This window comes from Drosophila eugracilis, unplaced genomic scaffold (assembly GCF_018153835.1).
Source record: "Drosophila eugracilis isolate 14026-0451.02 unplaced genomic scaffold, ASM1815383v1 contig_2159, whole genome shotgun sequence".
Lineage (NCBI taxonomy): Eukaryota > Metazoa > Arthropoda > Insecta > Diptera > Drosophilidae > Drosophila > Drosophila eugracilis.
In genome coordinates, this window is record NW_024573043.1 from 174233 (window position 1) to 190567 (window position 16335).

Sequence of the window (16335 nt, forward strand, 5' to 3'; positions counted from 1 at the left end):
AGTCAAATTCGTTGTATTTGGTTGCTAAACAACTTAAGAAGTTGACACTTGCCAGGCAAAATATTTTCATCAACAACTCAACAAAAATTAGCAAGTGTCAAAGATAAATAAAAGACGGCAAAGCCCGCCTCAGCCCCCAACCCCAAATGTTTATTTGCCTGTTGAAATAGTGTCAAAGTGAGTGGACTCTTCACATGCGGGAAACAGTTGCCACTGTCTTAGCTACCCGACCCCATTTTTGGCCATCCCCGTTGGGCCAAAGAAAACTTGACTAACTATGCAAATAAGAGTGGCATGTGTGTGTGTGTGCGTGTGCCTACAGAAGTATGGGTTCACTGAGAAAAAATATTACAAACATTACTTTGATAATCATTTCATTTCTTTAACTAGCCAAATCACATATTTTCACAGATAAACTGACAGAACCAAACAATAGATTTTCTTAGCCAAAATTATATAAACATTGCAGTGCATATTTTCTCCCTGTGTAAGTGGTGGAAAAGAAGTAGTATAACCACCCCCTACGGCGACAGTTGGTGCAGAGTAAGTGCAGTTGGTAGAAATTAAGTAAGTTTTTAGCTGCAATTTTTGCCGAAACTATGTCAAGTTTGGTTTTAGTTGCCAGCAAAGTTTTTGCTTAAGAAAATGCCAAGTATAAGTATATCAAAGGAAGCTGGAAAAGCGCGGCTCTCGAGTAAGACACTAAGCAGACGTCGGCAGAACCTAATGAATTTCATGCATGACATGCAACTCACGAGTCGGAGTTGCAGTCGCTTAATTAAAACCATTAGGCGTGAGTCAAACTTGCCATGGGAATAAAATTTGATGGCATTGGGGTGTTGGCAGCGAAAGGGTAAATGGGGAAAGCAGCTCCATCAGAGGCCACGCCCCCAGGCAGAATCAGAAGCAGCAGCAGCAGCAGCAGCAGCAGCAGTAGCAGCAGCCAATTTACATAGTTTCTTTAATGTTTGCTGCATAATTTTCACATTTTTCAGTGTCAAGCCATGGCTGCATTGTCTCTCTTTCTCGCCCAGCCCTTGGCAAACTGCTAGCGAGAAATCTTTTGCATGTTTCGGTCATATTCTAAAAATAATAGCATGCCACCGCACTGGGAATCCCCTGAACCCCGGTCAAGTGCCCCACTTAGCCTGACCCTTCGTGAGATTTTTATGACTCGCCCAGCCAGCGACAGATGCAGCATGTGGATATGGCTAAGGTTGAGGATGTGGATACGGGGGGAACATGGAGGATGTGCCTGTGGTGACCAGAAAAATAGGGGGCGGTGTGTAAAATTATAACATTTGCCTGCAACTGAAAGCGAAAGCTTAACAAATTTTAGACCAGAGATTAGACACGGCAAGGAAACCCATTCGGAGTTATGAGGCCCGTGGGACTGAATTTAAGTGTCGGTAGGATTTGAAATTAAACTTATATAAAATAGGCAAAAGGCTAGGGTAAAATAAATAACAAGAGTCATTGATATATTAACAATAAATTTTGTAGATAACTTTAGCTAGTATGCGAAGAAATACAGAAAATTTTTCTTATTTAAATATTTTGTGAGAAGTTCGACATACGTATGAGTCGATATTACTTAACAATAGTTATCTTATAATTGTCTCTCAAAACAGTTTATGGAGATAACAAAGTAAATCATTCACATTAGATTAACGAAAAGAAAAGCTTCCCCCAAAGTAACCTTGTATGTTTTCTTTCGAAAACATCTCCAATTAATGCCACTGCCATTAAACAGACATTTCGGTGCTTACTACTTGGGGTGTAGTTACTCGTAACGTATCTGCTGCATTTGGCAAAGTAATGAGACCCTCGGAAATGAACTTGTTTCAGTTCGGTGCAAACTTTTTTGCCCGAGCGGTTGGCCAAGATTGCCAGGCAATGGCGAACAACGCACAGCGGGCTAAAAGCTTGGCAGTTGCTTTGCCAGCCAGCTCAGCTGAGCTATGGCCAGGGCGAAAAAAGTTTAATTCAAAAACTTGTACAAAAATGCACATTTAATGGAAATTTACAACCTGGAGCCGCGTCAGCGACAGCAACAGGAGTTTTCCCAGTCCGGAAACCCCGAAACAAGCGCCACAAAGTTGCAAAAAGCGTGCGGTGGGTAAGAGAGGGAGGGTAGAAGGGGCACTGATGTAAAAGAGGAAAGAGCAGCGCAGAAAAGTGTTAACGGATTGTTTGTGCGCCAAATGGCTGCCAAGGATGAGGCCGGGATGTTATCCTGCAGTTGTCTGCCTTTGGCCCTGGTCCTGCGCAACCGGAAACGGAAATTGCGTAGCGCAGCCAAGTGCGTTGCGTTGCAGTGGTGCAAAAAGGCAGCGAGCCATAACGTGGACACCATCACTCTTCACTCTCCCGCGCTCCTTGCACCATAGAACCACTGAACCACCCCGGCAATGTAGCACAGGTGGTGCCCAGGCTACCATTAACGCGTTTTGCATTTTTAAAGTGCTGCGGAGGGATGGGGAAATGTCAAGGCTGTGGTTGCTGGGAAATGGAGAGGAAATTATATCTGCGGATGAAATGGATCAGCCTGTGCAGCTTAGAACGTTGAAAGGCAGTGATTTGATCTTTCTCAGCTGCTTAAAATGATGATGTTAGGAATGTTCTTTTGTTTTAACAGCCACAGTTCCATTCTCACTGCTAAAGTAGCTACCATAATCAGAAGCAGCTGCTAAGAATAACATTTTGCATTTTAAGAGATTAAAAGAAATCCGCATAATTAGGCAAAACTTAAATTGAATCCGTTGCGCAGCTGCCTTCATTAGCATTATTCCCCATTACGACGTGGCATGGCCATCGAAAGATCATCCAATCAGCTCTTAACTCTCGACTCCTCAACAATGCTAAGCCATTTGCAAAACCGAATCAAAGCCAATGAAAATACGAAAAGTTTTTCATGTGCAATATCCCGCTGGCCAGCCAAAGAGTGCAAGAAAGAGAGCGTGAGGGGGCAAATGAAAATGGAGCACTCCATTTGCCGGCCAGTCGCTGCCACATGGCAATCCCAGTTTTCCCTGCAGTTTTCCCCGCAGTTTTCCACGCTGCACCGCAAGAGCCAAACAAATAAGAAATTAGTTCGGGCGAAAGTTGTTGCAGCTGCAGCCGAATGAGAGAAAAATCGCAAACAGCGCTGGTAAAGGCAAAAAAAAAACTTTTCCGCTAATGTCTTAATGTAAAAGTTTGTTAGCTGTAAGTGGTGGGAGTGGAAGTGGGCGATGGGCGTTGGGCAATAGGGTGAAAGGGGCGTGGCACAGCCACCTGAGTGGGTGGCGCAACTTATGGCAACTTTTTAGCGAGCACGTTTGATTGAAATTTGTGGCAAATTGCTTCAAGCTGCAGCGAGCTGTAATGGAATGATCAAACTGCTATCAGTGAACGGGGGTTTTTCCAAACTACTGGAAATGAGGCATAAAAGGCGGCACTCTTATCAATTTCACCTCAAATGAGTGTAGCAACAACCCACTATCCAACCGTTCCACCCACACGTATCTGCAGTTTGTGCAATGGCCAAAATGGCAACGGCAAGAGCCAAACAAATTGCCAACCATTACCAGCCAGAAGGGTAATTTTTACTTTTCCAGCTTTTCCAGGCGCTTTATTTGCCAGCCAAATTTGTACGAATTGCTGCTGCAGCAGTAACACCACCACCACCACTACTCTTACCACCATCACAGCCAGTTGTAAGAACCAACAAAGCTGCCTGTCGATTTGTAATAGGTGATTTGGCAAAGGAAATTGAGACATCAATAAATGTGGCTTGCCTTGGCTTGGCTGGCTTTAAGTTAGCTAAAAGGGTGGGCAAACGTGGCTGTTGCCAATATGCACAAAAATATTTGCACTTGCATGCGTTTGCGTTGCGCATACGACACGTTGTTCGCAGTGATGGGAAGTCTTATAGACAGATGCACCTTGGCTTCGATTATTATTTGTATTTAAAAACAGAAACTTAAATATTTAATTTCACATCTTCGCCAGTTTCTTAGTAAATTACATAAATTATAAGTGAAAGTTCTTATTTTTTAGCTTAAAATATTGTTTTGTTCTTGAAGAAGTTCTCCCATCACTTCTTCTCTGCATATATGAGTGAAATCAAATTGCGAATGTCTTTGTTCTCGTTCTAATTGCCCGAATTGGACGACTTTTGTGGTGAACTTTGTATTGGCTTTTGACTCCTTTACATTGCGAACTTGTTGGGGCTTGGGAAAATTGAACGTTATTGCCACGATTGCACAACAAACGTGACCAGGACATTGCCCGGGCAGCCGAATTCAATGCTGATTGCTGCCCAGCTAAATTCGATATGACAATTTGACGAGGCAGTCTCTTGGCAAAGTAATCCGTGGGCGAAGGAAAAGGAAAAGACAATTTTAAAGCTGAAATAGAAGTCAGTAGTAACTATAAAAAAAGGGTATTTTTCTTTGGAAAATCAAACTCACAACTGCTGGCCAATGCACAGATGATTGCGTTACATAACGCTTGAAGTGATTTCCATGACATGTGGCGCAGGTGTGAAAAGAATTGGTTGCTCAAATAAAATATATTTAAGCTGGGCAGTAAAGTGTTTAATATGTGGAAAAGTGTTTAATATGTTTTGTAGGCGGACTTAGCAGGTCCGCTAGCTTTATCCTCTTGTCTATCTAAAATACTAAATTACTTGAATTCCACAAAATTTTTTTAGTATAAACTCTTGAAAACCCTTAAATTTAATCAATCCAATAATAAGCAGAGTTATTATCCCAAAAAAGAAGTGCAATAAAAGGTTTGTTCCCCCAAAAATAAGCGGGAATAAACAATACTAAAAACAAGGCGGCTAACGAACAGCAACACGAAATACAAAAAGGGGGCACCGGGATGTTTGACAGCATTCGCAGATGAGTCAGAGAATTGGGATGAGCTAAATGTTTGTGCAAAACATTAAAATAATAATCAAAACAATGATAATTGAAAGCATACAGAGCGAAAAGAAACGGGCACAAAAATTAAAAACAAATATCAGGATCTGCAATGGAAAAGCGTCTGGCATGTGGATAATTTCCAGCCGACTTGCCTCAGCATTAGTGCGCACACAGACACATACAAAAACATATACATATATATATATATATATATATACTATATGTATGTCGAGCTGTCAGGCAGGACAATATAATCTGCCGACAATTTGCGCCTAAAAGTTGGCTGCATTTTGTTGAAATGCAAACATGGCTGGTTATTCCGCTAGAGCGCCGACACATTGGCAAATCCAAATATTGTTGCAGCCGCCGCTTTATCCGCAACCAAAAACTCTCACATATCATTTAAAATGCATAAATTCAGCCGCCTGCCGGGCATTACACACAAAATTTCCGTTAACAGTTTTCGTTCGTTTCGTTCGTTTTTGTTGCCAATGTGTCGAGTGTTTGAGTTTGAGCCGAGTTTTCCCACCAACCAAGTCAAATACCCGCCTTGTTCATATATTATTTGCAGTCAAATTAAATCTAACAGCTGTGAATTTTACATGTGTGCGGACGACGAACAAATTTCGAGGCAAATATGAATTTTTAATACAATTTTCGGTAAAACTTTTGTGCAACGTTTCTGCTTAATTAAGTATGCTCACGAGAGTTTAGAGGGAGAGGCACTCTCATGGAATGTGTCGTCAAACGGTTGAAATAATCAAATGAATTCTTACAACATCATATTAATTTGGACGAAAGTTTGTCAGAGAAAAAGTTGAGGCAATAATTTACACAAATTGCCAATTCCACTGGCCGAATAATGTCCGTCAACTCGAACCGGGCAAAAGTCAGAATTCGGTCAAAACTTTTCTCCGGCTGCCCGGCAACTTGTTCTCACTTTATCGCATCTTTATCGGCTCCAGCTCGACAAACACGTCGCCGGAAAATTCAAATGATAAGGCTGTGGCACACCGAGCTCAATCTGTGGGCGGTGGCTTGACGTTGGCTGGTGTTTGAGGCCCTTAAAAGTGGGTGGCTTGGCGGCTGCAGGGCATTGCGCGTTATGACAACATAAACGATATTTACTTTTTGTGCCTGGCTATTGCCATTTCGCCTGCCATTTCTTTATTTCTCTCGATGCCTTTTATACGGAGTTTTGCTTTCTCTGGCTTTCCCATTTTCTGTGCCCCTTCCCCTCCGATTCTCTATCCCTTTTCCTAGCAAAAGTTTTCGACTGTTTCTGTGTGGCGTTTTCTTTTTGTTCGTTTCGTTTGGGTTCTTTTTCTACTTTTTGCTATTTGAAGTACTTCAAAGATTTTAGCATATTTTATTTGAATACTTTATTTCGTGAAATGCGTTTGTATGTGTGCGTTTGTAAGCGAGTGGGTGGGTTTGGGTTGAATGAGGGAATGAAACGACATGACTTTTTCAGCTTTGTTGGCCCCACTTTCCACTAAACCCGCACTCCTCTCATATCCGCACTCCTAACTAGTTTCTATGTCTTTGGTGCAAAGTTTTTCCTTCAGTCGTTGGGAAATGAAATTTTTTCGAAAATTTTTCCGCGGGGAAATGAAAAAGTTTGTCCTGGTGGACACAATGCGGCTGCCCTCGATCTTTTCACCCCGCTAGACACACACACACATACACTCAAGCACACCACTTGTCCTGCAAGTTCTAGTTAATATTACGCATACGCCGCGTATGCCCTTTTGACTTTTTGCCCCCTAAAAAGCAAGAGAACAGTTCCTTCGACCATTTTGCGTGGCAATGTGTATGGGGCGCACAGCTGCTAACGTGGGCCACAGGACACAGAGCAAGGCGTGGGATAAGCAATAAAGGATAATGTCATTCAATGTTTTGTGTGTCCCGCGCACAGCAACCAGAACAACAACAACAACAACGAAACTGAGGCAGCAACAACGGTGACAACAACAAAAGCGGAAACGCTTGCCATCATCAGCGTCGTGCTCATCGTCTTTCGTTGTCGTTGCCGTTTTCGTTGTCATTGGCAATAGTTTTGAGCACTGAAAAAAATTTACAGTGCACTTTAAACCACATTTATAAAAATAAAGACAACCTTAGATACTTCAAAATAAGTCAAAATCTTTAAGACTACTCTCCAAAAAGAACCTTCAAATCATAAGCTGATTATTTCATTCCGAAAACTTGTTTTCAACTGAAAATTATATGTATCGTTTCTCCATGTGCACCGACTTTGTTGCTGTTTTCGGCTGTCTCAGCTTCTACTTTTAGCTCGCTGCTCCGCCAGACAATAGTCAAAAATGTCTTCATGTCGAGGGCGAGGAGCATAACGGAAATTCGCATTTGAAAAATACTTTCTTCATTTAACAACAATGTCGGGTGGTGACAAGGACGATAGGAAGGTGGTAGAGAAAAGACACTGGCAGGGTGGCAAAGTGTTGGCATTACTGTAAATCGTTTTCGTTTTACGTTTCATAATGACAAAGACAGTGGCAGCGAATCCAAAGGAAGGCGATCCAAGTCGATTGACAGACAATGGGCGGAAATGAAAGAAGCTCTAGCCAAAAATAAGAAAACAAAAAATGAAACAAAGAAATCAGACCAAGTGTTTTTTAATGAGCGGTTTTGCCCTAAGGTCTACAGAAATCGGATCAATATTTCCTAATAGCTTACAAAGCTTTTAGAGTAATTATCAAATGTAAATAATAATATTGAAAATATGTAATCCTCGATTGGATTGCTGCCATTGTTACATTTTGGAGGGGCAAAAACGACTCAAGTTTCATGGGAAAACTTTTTACATAAGCGTGTGTATGGATGGGGAATTGATTTTTATATAAGCCAAAGTGAAAACTTTCAGCCGCTTTCGTTGTATAAAATAAAAATAAAAAACAATCAGCAAAATGCTGGCGTCCCATATGCGCGACAAAAACACTTCACCCTGCCGACAGCTCATTTTCATCGGGATGAGATTTTTCCAGCTTCCAGCAGCAAGCGCAGGACATGCGGTGACATTTCGCCAAGAGGCGTTTGCGGGCGGAGCATATTTAAATCTAATTTTGTCACTCAACAAACACCAACGCGCTTACACATTTGCCATGCAACTGATGCTGCTAATGCAGAGAGAGAAAAATATGTCATATAGATGGTAGTACAAAAAGGTATTCCCATGTTTCGAAATCAAACCAAAGATTTCAGATCCAAAATGAGATTTTTCTTAACATCCTATGCAAAACAGACGTCACGTTTTTCTCTGTGTAATGCTGCTTTGACTCACTGTAATCGTGATTTCCTGTGCAACAGACAGTGAAAGAGAAGGCGACATGGTGGGCGAAAGGAGTGGGTATAGAAGCATTGTTGTTGCCGCCTGCTGCTGTCTTTGTTGGACGCGTTAAAAATGTCACAGCGCATTGCATACTTATTGGCGCATGTGTTAATGCACCACCACAGCCATCGCACCGCGGAACCACCGAACCGCCGCACCACCGCTGGCAGGCTAAATGTTACGCGCTGCATGCATTTGCGGCTGGCAAAATCCTTTCGATTTTTTTGCTCGTTTTTTTTTTTTGCATTCGACGTTTGCATATTCTCAGCTCTCACTCACACACACCCGCCCGGCTTTTACCTACCTTTTGTGGCAGGTGTTTGAATTAGCTTTCTGTGGGTTGGCCGGGCAAAGCTGCAGCACAATGGCTTGCAATTGCACAAAAGCTTATTAGGTTTTCCCTGCCGCTCGTTTCACTCGTTCGTTTCCCTGTCTCTGTCTGTGTGTGTGTGATTGCCATTTGGTTTCAGCCCGAGTATGTGTATGTGTGTGTGTAATACTTTTTACAACAAATAATGCGCTTTGAGGTCGCGTGCTTCACGTGTTTTAATCCATTCGCTTTTAGCCCGCTCCCCCGCTATCTTAACTTTTGTGGCACTTTTACGCTTCGCTTTTAACGGCGGCGGTGCAAACGCCGGCTCCGAATCCATTTGACAATGTAAACAACAAAGGGAAACTTGGCTCCCAAAATGCCGAGTTTACTTTGATAAACAGAAGTAGCGGTTCCGCCGGAAAACTATAGCAAGCTAAAGGCATTTAAAGCGCTTTAATAACTGGCATTCGGGTTGAAAAGTAAACTGCATTTTCTGAAATTCATCAAGATCGAAGAGAAGGTCTTCTTAAATTACACAATCATAATTCATTCGTTTTGGGAAAATGTAATTTCTATTCGGAAAATTCACTATTTTTCCATTTCAGCAATGAAGCCAAACAGAAAAGTATATATTAATTTATTCTAACCTCATCGTTAGGGGTTTTATGGTAGGTTTATTTTCACTTGTTTAATTACGAAATAAATATTTCCAGTTATAATTGCACCTGCCTTCGAAAGAATTCTGAACAAGGATATTAAATTTCCCTTTGGTCCATTAAAATTCAAGCTTTATCTTTACGGCTTAAACTCTGTTTGGCTTTTGCTTTATTTAGTTGTTATTTCGAGTTTAAAATATCCGAAAAGCTTGACGAAGGGAGTTGTTTGGCTGAGCCATGAATTATATTCGGACAACAATGGGCAACAAGGGCTCTTTTGGCCAGCAGATGCGTTGCCCATGGCTATAATATGCCCCGCAGGCACTCGAAGTGGGATCGGGGGATAGTCCGTTTCGTTTACACGGCATTTGCAGCTTGAGTTGCTGTTGATTTAATTCAAGAGGCCATGCATTTCCAATGTCGAGGACTCGTATGAAAAATGTACAGCGATTCGCCGGGATCTGTTATCCTCCCTTTTTCAACATAATTGCTGCGCTGGGCTTTTCGGAGAGAGGCAAATACAAGTGGCATTGTAACATAATTTCCGTGCAAAATACATCAAAACGGACCATAGTGAAAATCTCAATTTTCATATGTTTGCACAGCAGTCTAAACTTCACACACAGCCAGATATGTTGATGTGGTTAGTTAGCATCTGTGTTTATATTTGTGTTTGCATTTTGCATTTTCTGCCGTCGAGTGAGGGAGTTGGGTATTGGGAGTTTGGGGTGTTTGGTGTGGCATACACATGTCCATGTCCGTCACATTTGTCGGCGTATGTATGTATGTGTTTACCTCCGTTCCACAAACCATTTTATCGCTTTTTTCTCTGTCGATTTGCCCTGGCACATTTGTGTTTGTTTAGCTACTTTTGCGGTTTGCCGCTTTTCGCGTACATTTCAACCACATTTGTAGTCACTCCGGCTTGGACAAACGCCAAAAAAAAAACGTGCTTCGAAAAAAGAGTTCAAGTGGGAGAAAGGAGAAAGCCAACGAAAACCTTGACTACACCTTGTTTATCACCATAAGCTGTTATGATCGGTTTTCTTTTGGAAATATTTAACCATTTTTAAGCAAAATATTGCCAAGGAGGTTGCTTTTCACTCCCTTTTGTTAGCAATATGGAAAGATTTAAGCTATTTTAGCTTCCCAATAAGAGAAGCTCACAACAATGTTAACAAGAGCTAAAAACCACATAGTTTTGTAGTGGCGTATTGACTGCCCATTGATCGTCCGGGAATCGCTAATTTAGCGTCCGTAATGAGAGCAAAGCAGTTTAGATAGCCACTCCTCGCTTAATGCCTCATCATTTGAATTTGGTTCGATAATCGAGAGAGCGCAGGAAATGAATTAGAAATGCCGGCAAATTGAAACGCATTACCATACAAATCTATAATTTCAATGAAATTAGTGTACATTTTTATCGCGATGCGATGTTTTTGAACTTTTTGCACCCGCTTGTGTGTTTGTGTGTGTGTTTCGGTGTTTTTGTGTGTGTGTGTTTACGTAGCACGGGGCGTATGCGCAATTTGATGTGCTCGCAATTCAATTAAATTCGGCAAATTAAAGCGAACTGGTATAGCTGAAGTGAAATTTAATTGCATGGGGGACCGATTCCCCCTTTGGCTCTCTCTGGCTTTCTCTCTGGGGAGGTCAGGGCAAAATGCAGCACGTATTTATTAGCTGACGTGCATTGATGAAGGTCGAACCAGCGAATGCGTGATCCACTGAAACAGGGGATGGATGTGGGTGGGTGGTGGTTGGCAGAATTGGGTGGCGCAGAATGAAGAGCAGCTGAAGCAACTGGGAAAGATTCCCTCTGGCCGCTGATTGACTCACGATTATGCAATAAAACAGCAGACGACAGGCAGGACAACACTCAAATCCCCGCAGAGACAATGGCCCACAGACCAGGCCGCTATTCTCCTCGCGTCCCTTACTTGCCATCGTACTCTGGGTGTTTGTGAGGGTTTCATTGGCTTCATTTCAACAGCAGCTTTTCAAAAGCTAAAACTTTTTTATGTCCAACTCATTAAAAATGTGCGCCAATGGACTTTATGCAGGCCAGTCCGGGGATCCTTGATTCCTATCCGACTTTGGCTCAAGCTTGGCTCTGTTACCACACATACATACATACATTGGAATATATAAACAGAATCGGGCAGAAGTACTAATACACTGGAAAGAATATCTTACAACACATTAAATGACTTTTAACATAAGAAAGATGGAACCTTCTAAGAAGCTCCTTCGCCTTAAGGAGAGGTGTAGTTCTATTTTTTCCCAAAGATTATCATCATTTTGTTAACTATTTATATTTTTTGGTAATTTTAAAAATCTTATTTCTCTGGATGTAGATTTTTGGATGTTTTTCGCTTGAATTTCTCGCCTTTTGCCTGAATGCGAGCGGACGACCAAGTTGAAGCCAGAAAGCCAAATGCAATTTCCAAGTTTTTAATGTGCGAAATTTCTAATTTAAGATTTACGATATTTTTATGTCGAATTACGTACCACCAGGCATTCCCATCTTCCTCCTCATACCTATTCCCATTCCACCACCGTTGATGTTCGCTCATTTTCGTGCTCTGGTGTTTGGCTGTGAATGCTTTTGGCCAGCTGCTTTATGCCCGCTCGCTGCTGGGAAGTTGGCCCGGCTTTTAATGGAGAGACCCGGACTCTTTAATTGTGGAACTGTGCGTAATGCAGGCCCCGTCGGATGGGTATATTTTTGGGCTCTTAATTATGGACACGCCCAAAGGTCAATGGTCGCCTTTTGATGCAAATTTTATGGACTGGAACTTAATTGGCCCCGGACCCCGTTGAATCGTCCGAAACAGAAAACAGAAAACCAAAAACAGAAAAAGCTGAAAAATCTGCCGTTGGCGAATAAAATGCCCTGTCCAAATTGTTTTGCGACTGACCAATTGACTAAAACCAACAAAAATTTGTAACTGGTGCAGATTTAATGTGCATTTGTTTTTGGCGCGGTTTGTTTTTGTTGTTCGCATTGGGGAGGGGTGAAAGGTCAGGGGAAGCTTTGTAAACGCAGCAGCGATTGCAGCTGCAGTTTTGTTAGTTAGGACAATAAATTGTTGGCTCCGTTTGGTTTCAGGGGGCAAGGGGAGAGGATGTGTCAGATGCAGAGATTGCATAAAATAAATTGGTCAGCGATTGATTTGGGGGATTTGCCGAACAATTTATTACCACCGAGATAAAGGCATTTGAGTGTCAACATCAAAATGGCAACATTCCATTCCACTCGAATGCCCGACCCAGTCAAATATTTCCCCTTTAATCCTTTTTGCGTGACCTACACGGAAACCAATATTGCTGAGAGTCATGAAGAGGTTTCGTATTTTAACTTTATCTGACTTTTTAACAAATGTTTGGATTCCATTTTCTATAAAATTAGTTCGTTAACTTAAATTTTAAATTATTCAAAAACCCAACTTAACCATAACTTTGCCTTAACTTTCCCTTCCTCTGGCTTAACCATAGGATATAATTTCTTAAAATTAATTTTTCATTCCAAAATACATTTTCCTTCACCCACACTTTTCGCTGAGTGAATCTTTAAGGTCACATTTTGCAGAACATTAGGCAGCCACCCGATTCAAGTGGAATTTAAACCGCTTAAGTGAAAAGAGAAGCGTCGACACGTGCTCCATTGGCCAAACAGGGAGACAGAGAGACAGCGATCCCCGGCGGTGGCCGAAAAAAGAAACCGCAAAAACCGTATCTCAATTGCAATCACTCAAAACAACGGAAATGACGCTTAGCACAACTTCCTGTCGCTCCGGCGGACAAACGGACGGACAAATGAAAGTATCCACAGCTACGGGACGACGCGCAGCACCACCACCCAACCACCGCCCACCAGAATTGTAATTCATGTCGCTGGGGGAGTTTTCTTTTTTGGCATATTTGTCAACTCTGTTTCCACTGCACACATGATGAGGTGGGGCTAGGGATTGGGCTAGGGGTGGTGGTGATGGTGAGGGTGTGTGGGTCTAGGAGTTTAGGGACGGCCACGCCCATCAGCCGTACACCACTGACTGGCACATTCAAGAGCAATTTCCTTGTAATGTGAAACTATGTCATTTTGGCACGGACGCGAGCCGAAAAGCAGTTTCAGGATCCCTGACTGGGCCGTAGGTACAGGAAGGCCTCAATAAACGTTACCAAAAATTACCTGAAATAATCAATTTCTTTAACGAATGTGGTCTTTGGTTGAAAAAACGTTGAAATACGTTTTTTAGTAAGCAATAACCTGTAGTAAAAGCTACTAACCCAGAATTTAGTCAAAATTTAAGAGGATAAATCCCTATTGGAAAACCAATTTGTAGATGTTCGCCTGTATCTGGTAACAGCGCGTGCATGCAAACATGACACGTTGGCGCACTTGTGATGGCACTCGTGTCCACCTGGCAGCCGGCTCCTGGCACTTTTCATCCAGCGATTGCAGCTGCAACCGGATGCGGAACCAGAAACTCTGGCTCTGACTCTGGCCATGGCTCTGGCTGTGTGCCGGAGTGCCGAAAATAGCCGGCAACAACCGGCAAGCAAAGTGGCAACTAGAGTGACGGGCTCTGGGTCTCAGAGAAATGATTCCGGGCAAGGACTCCGGGGTAGAGATACAAGGCAGCCAGGCTGACAGGCGGCATTTGATAATGTCAAGCCCCAAATCAGCAACAGACACCAGCCAACTGGGGGGACTCCAAAGTCGGGGGTGGACAATTGCACGTTGCGATTTCAGCCAGTTGCCACTTGGCCGGGCACACACATGGCCATCTCAAGTATCTGTCTGGGCCATCGTCGAGTGCGGTTTGTCTGGCCATCGGCCGATGGCAAAACTAAGCAACTATAGTTTAACTCTTGCCCCAAAACCTTAATTGCCGCTAAATTTGTCTCTATTCTTGTCTTTACAGAACAGTTTCACATTTTTGTGGGCGATCTGAGTGCCGAGATCGAAACGCAACAGCTGAAAGATGCATTCACCCCATTCGGAGAAATATCGTAAGTACCACAAACTTTATCATCATATATAATACAATCTCGGAAATGAAATCTGTCTGGCTTACTAACTTCTTAATTGGCCAAACTATGTTTGAGGCTTCTGGCCTCAACTCCTCACCCACTCCAGAAAAGCTTTTCCAACATCGATCCATGTTTCGGGCCGGGCAGCACATTAACTCCAATCAAAGAACATTTTGCCGCACTTGTGCCGGCCGAGCAAATTGTTAAATAAACAAACAAACGGCAAAATGAAGTCCCCGTCTTTCTGCGCCTAATTTATGAATAATTAGCGAGCCGAGGGTGCATGTCGAAGGAAACCGCGAAATGTTGTGCCACAGCAACGTGAATTTCTCTTTGGTTTTCCATCTTTTTTTTTCCTGCTGGCTTTTGCTGAAAATCACGAGTGAATGGTCCATAGAAACATGGGACTGGGGCTGGGGCTTCCAAGCAACGGGCAATAAATTAATAATTTAATTTTCGACTTTTTTGTTTGAGCAGCCAAAAAGGGGGAAAAACAAACTGCAATGGGGACCAGTTGAAAGCCACAAGCAGCTGTCGACGCCGGGGCAAACAAATGATGCCGGGCGAGTGGCCCAAAAAAATATTAGAGCAGAACAAGTGAAAGCAAATAAAACTGATTTATATACAAACCATATACCCTACTGTACAGGTGTACTTTTCTATATATATTTTCATGCCCAGCTCAGAAATGTTGCGCCTGCTCATCAGGTCAGCAGCCAAAAAAGACGTCCTGGGAGCGTTTTTCGCAGGCTTTTCATTTGCCACTTCCTTAATTAATGAGCATCAGCCTTCGTCGCCGTCTTCCATTCGCCCCCCGCTATTTGCTCTGGGTTCTTTTGAGAAACGTTGAACTCATTTTGCCAGAAACTATTTATTCGAGTGCACACTCGTCAAAAAATCTTCAAAGGAAGGCGAAATTTTGTAAACTTAATATTTTAATACATTTTTAGGCTGGCTTACTGATTATTTATAAAAATTTAAATGAATTACTTTGAAATCTATTAAATAGATCTTTTCTTGTTAAGAAAAATTAATTTTTTTAGTGCAATTCCAAACGTTCATTTAACATTTTAAGGGCTTGGCCTTTTGAAGTGCTTGGCTTGGATTTTTGGTAGCAGCCTATCCCGCGGCATCTGCAAATACTGTTCTTCCGCATGTTTATTTTATGACGGGAGCAAATCTACGAAATAATTACATTTTTCATCTACACCTGAAGTGGTTAGCTGGCTGCTTGTTTGCTGCCTTCGGGGCCCAAGGAACCCGCTTCAAAGACATCCTTTTGCCAGGACATCCTTCGCCGCTGCCTTCGCCTCTTAATTTATAGCTCTTTATGCCTTGAGTGCCCGCGTGGGAAATAATCGCAAATATGTTGTCGTCTCCGGCTTTACCTACTTTTCATCATCAGGTTAACAGCACTCATGGGTGGATTTTTCATTTAGGAAGCTAAATTTATACAACAATTTCGCCCCCAGACTTCGGCTTGTTTTTAATTAACTGGCTTAACTTTCCAACTGTGGCGAGCAGTGGAAACTTCACAAAGTAATATGTGTGGAAAATTCGCCATAACTGAAAGTTTTTGTGGTTTTAGAGTTTTTGATGGGACGGGTAGCTGGGAAACTGACGCACAGACACAGCCCATTACGAAAGTCAATGGAAAATTATTGAAAAGGAAAGGCTGTATCGAACAAAAGAAACTTAATCCTCCAATTAATTGCTTCCCTTTGGCATCACAATCACAATCACAATCGCAATCGCAACGGTAATCGCCCTCATAATCCCTTCAAAATAATTAAGCCTCTTTGAGTTTCCAAATCAATCAACACCTTGAGCTTAATCAAAACCACCGAGCACACTTGTCCACTTTCCCAGCAGTTTCCCATCAGTATCTCATCAGTTTCCCAGCAGACAATTTGCCTTCGGGGGCTCTATAATATATAATATAGTTTCCTTATCGCAGCTGTTTAATGGACTGGCACACACCAAAAATCCGATTAGAGAATATAATGCGTGCGAAGAGTCTCATTCTTATAATGGCCATAAAACACAACGCCCCGGAGTGTGCTTGTT

General features: G+C 42.4%; 1 protein-coding gene across 9 annotated transcripts in view; it reads left to right on the forward strand.

Moving 5' to 3' along the window:
* Window positions 1-16335, forward strand: part of LOC108116057 (nucleolysin TIA-1) — an 87478-nt gene that overhangs the window by 36737 nt on the left and 34406 nt on the right. For all 9 annotated transcript variants that reach the window (XM_017227760.2, XM_017227761.2, XM_017227762.2 and 6 more), the window contains exon 3: window positions 14160-14247. In XM_017227760.2, coding sequence (XP_017083249.1) covers window positions 14160-14247 — 88 coding nt within the window. The remainder of the gene's footprint in view (window positions 1-14159; window positions 14248-16335) is intronic.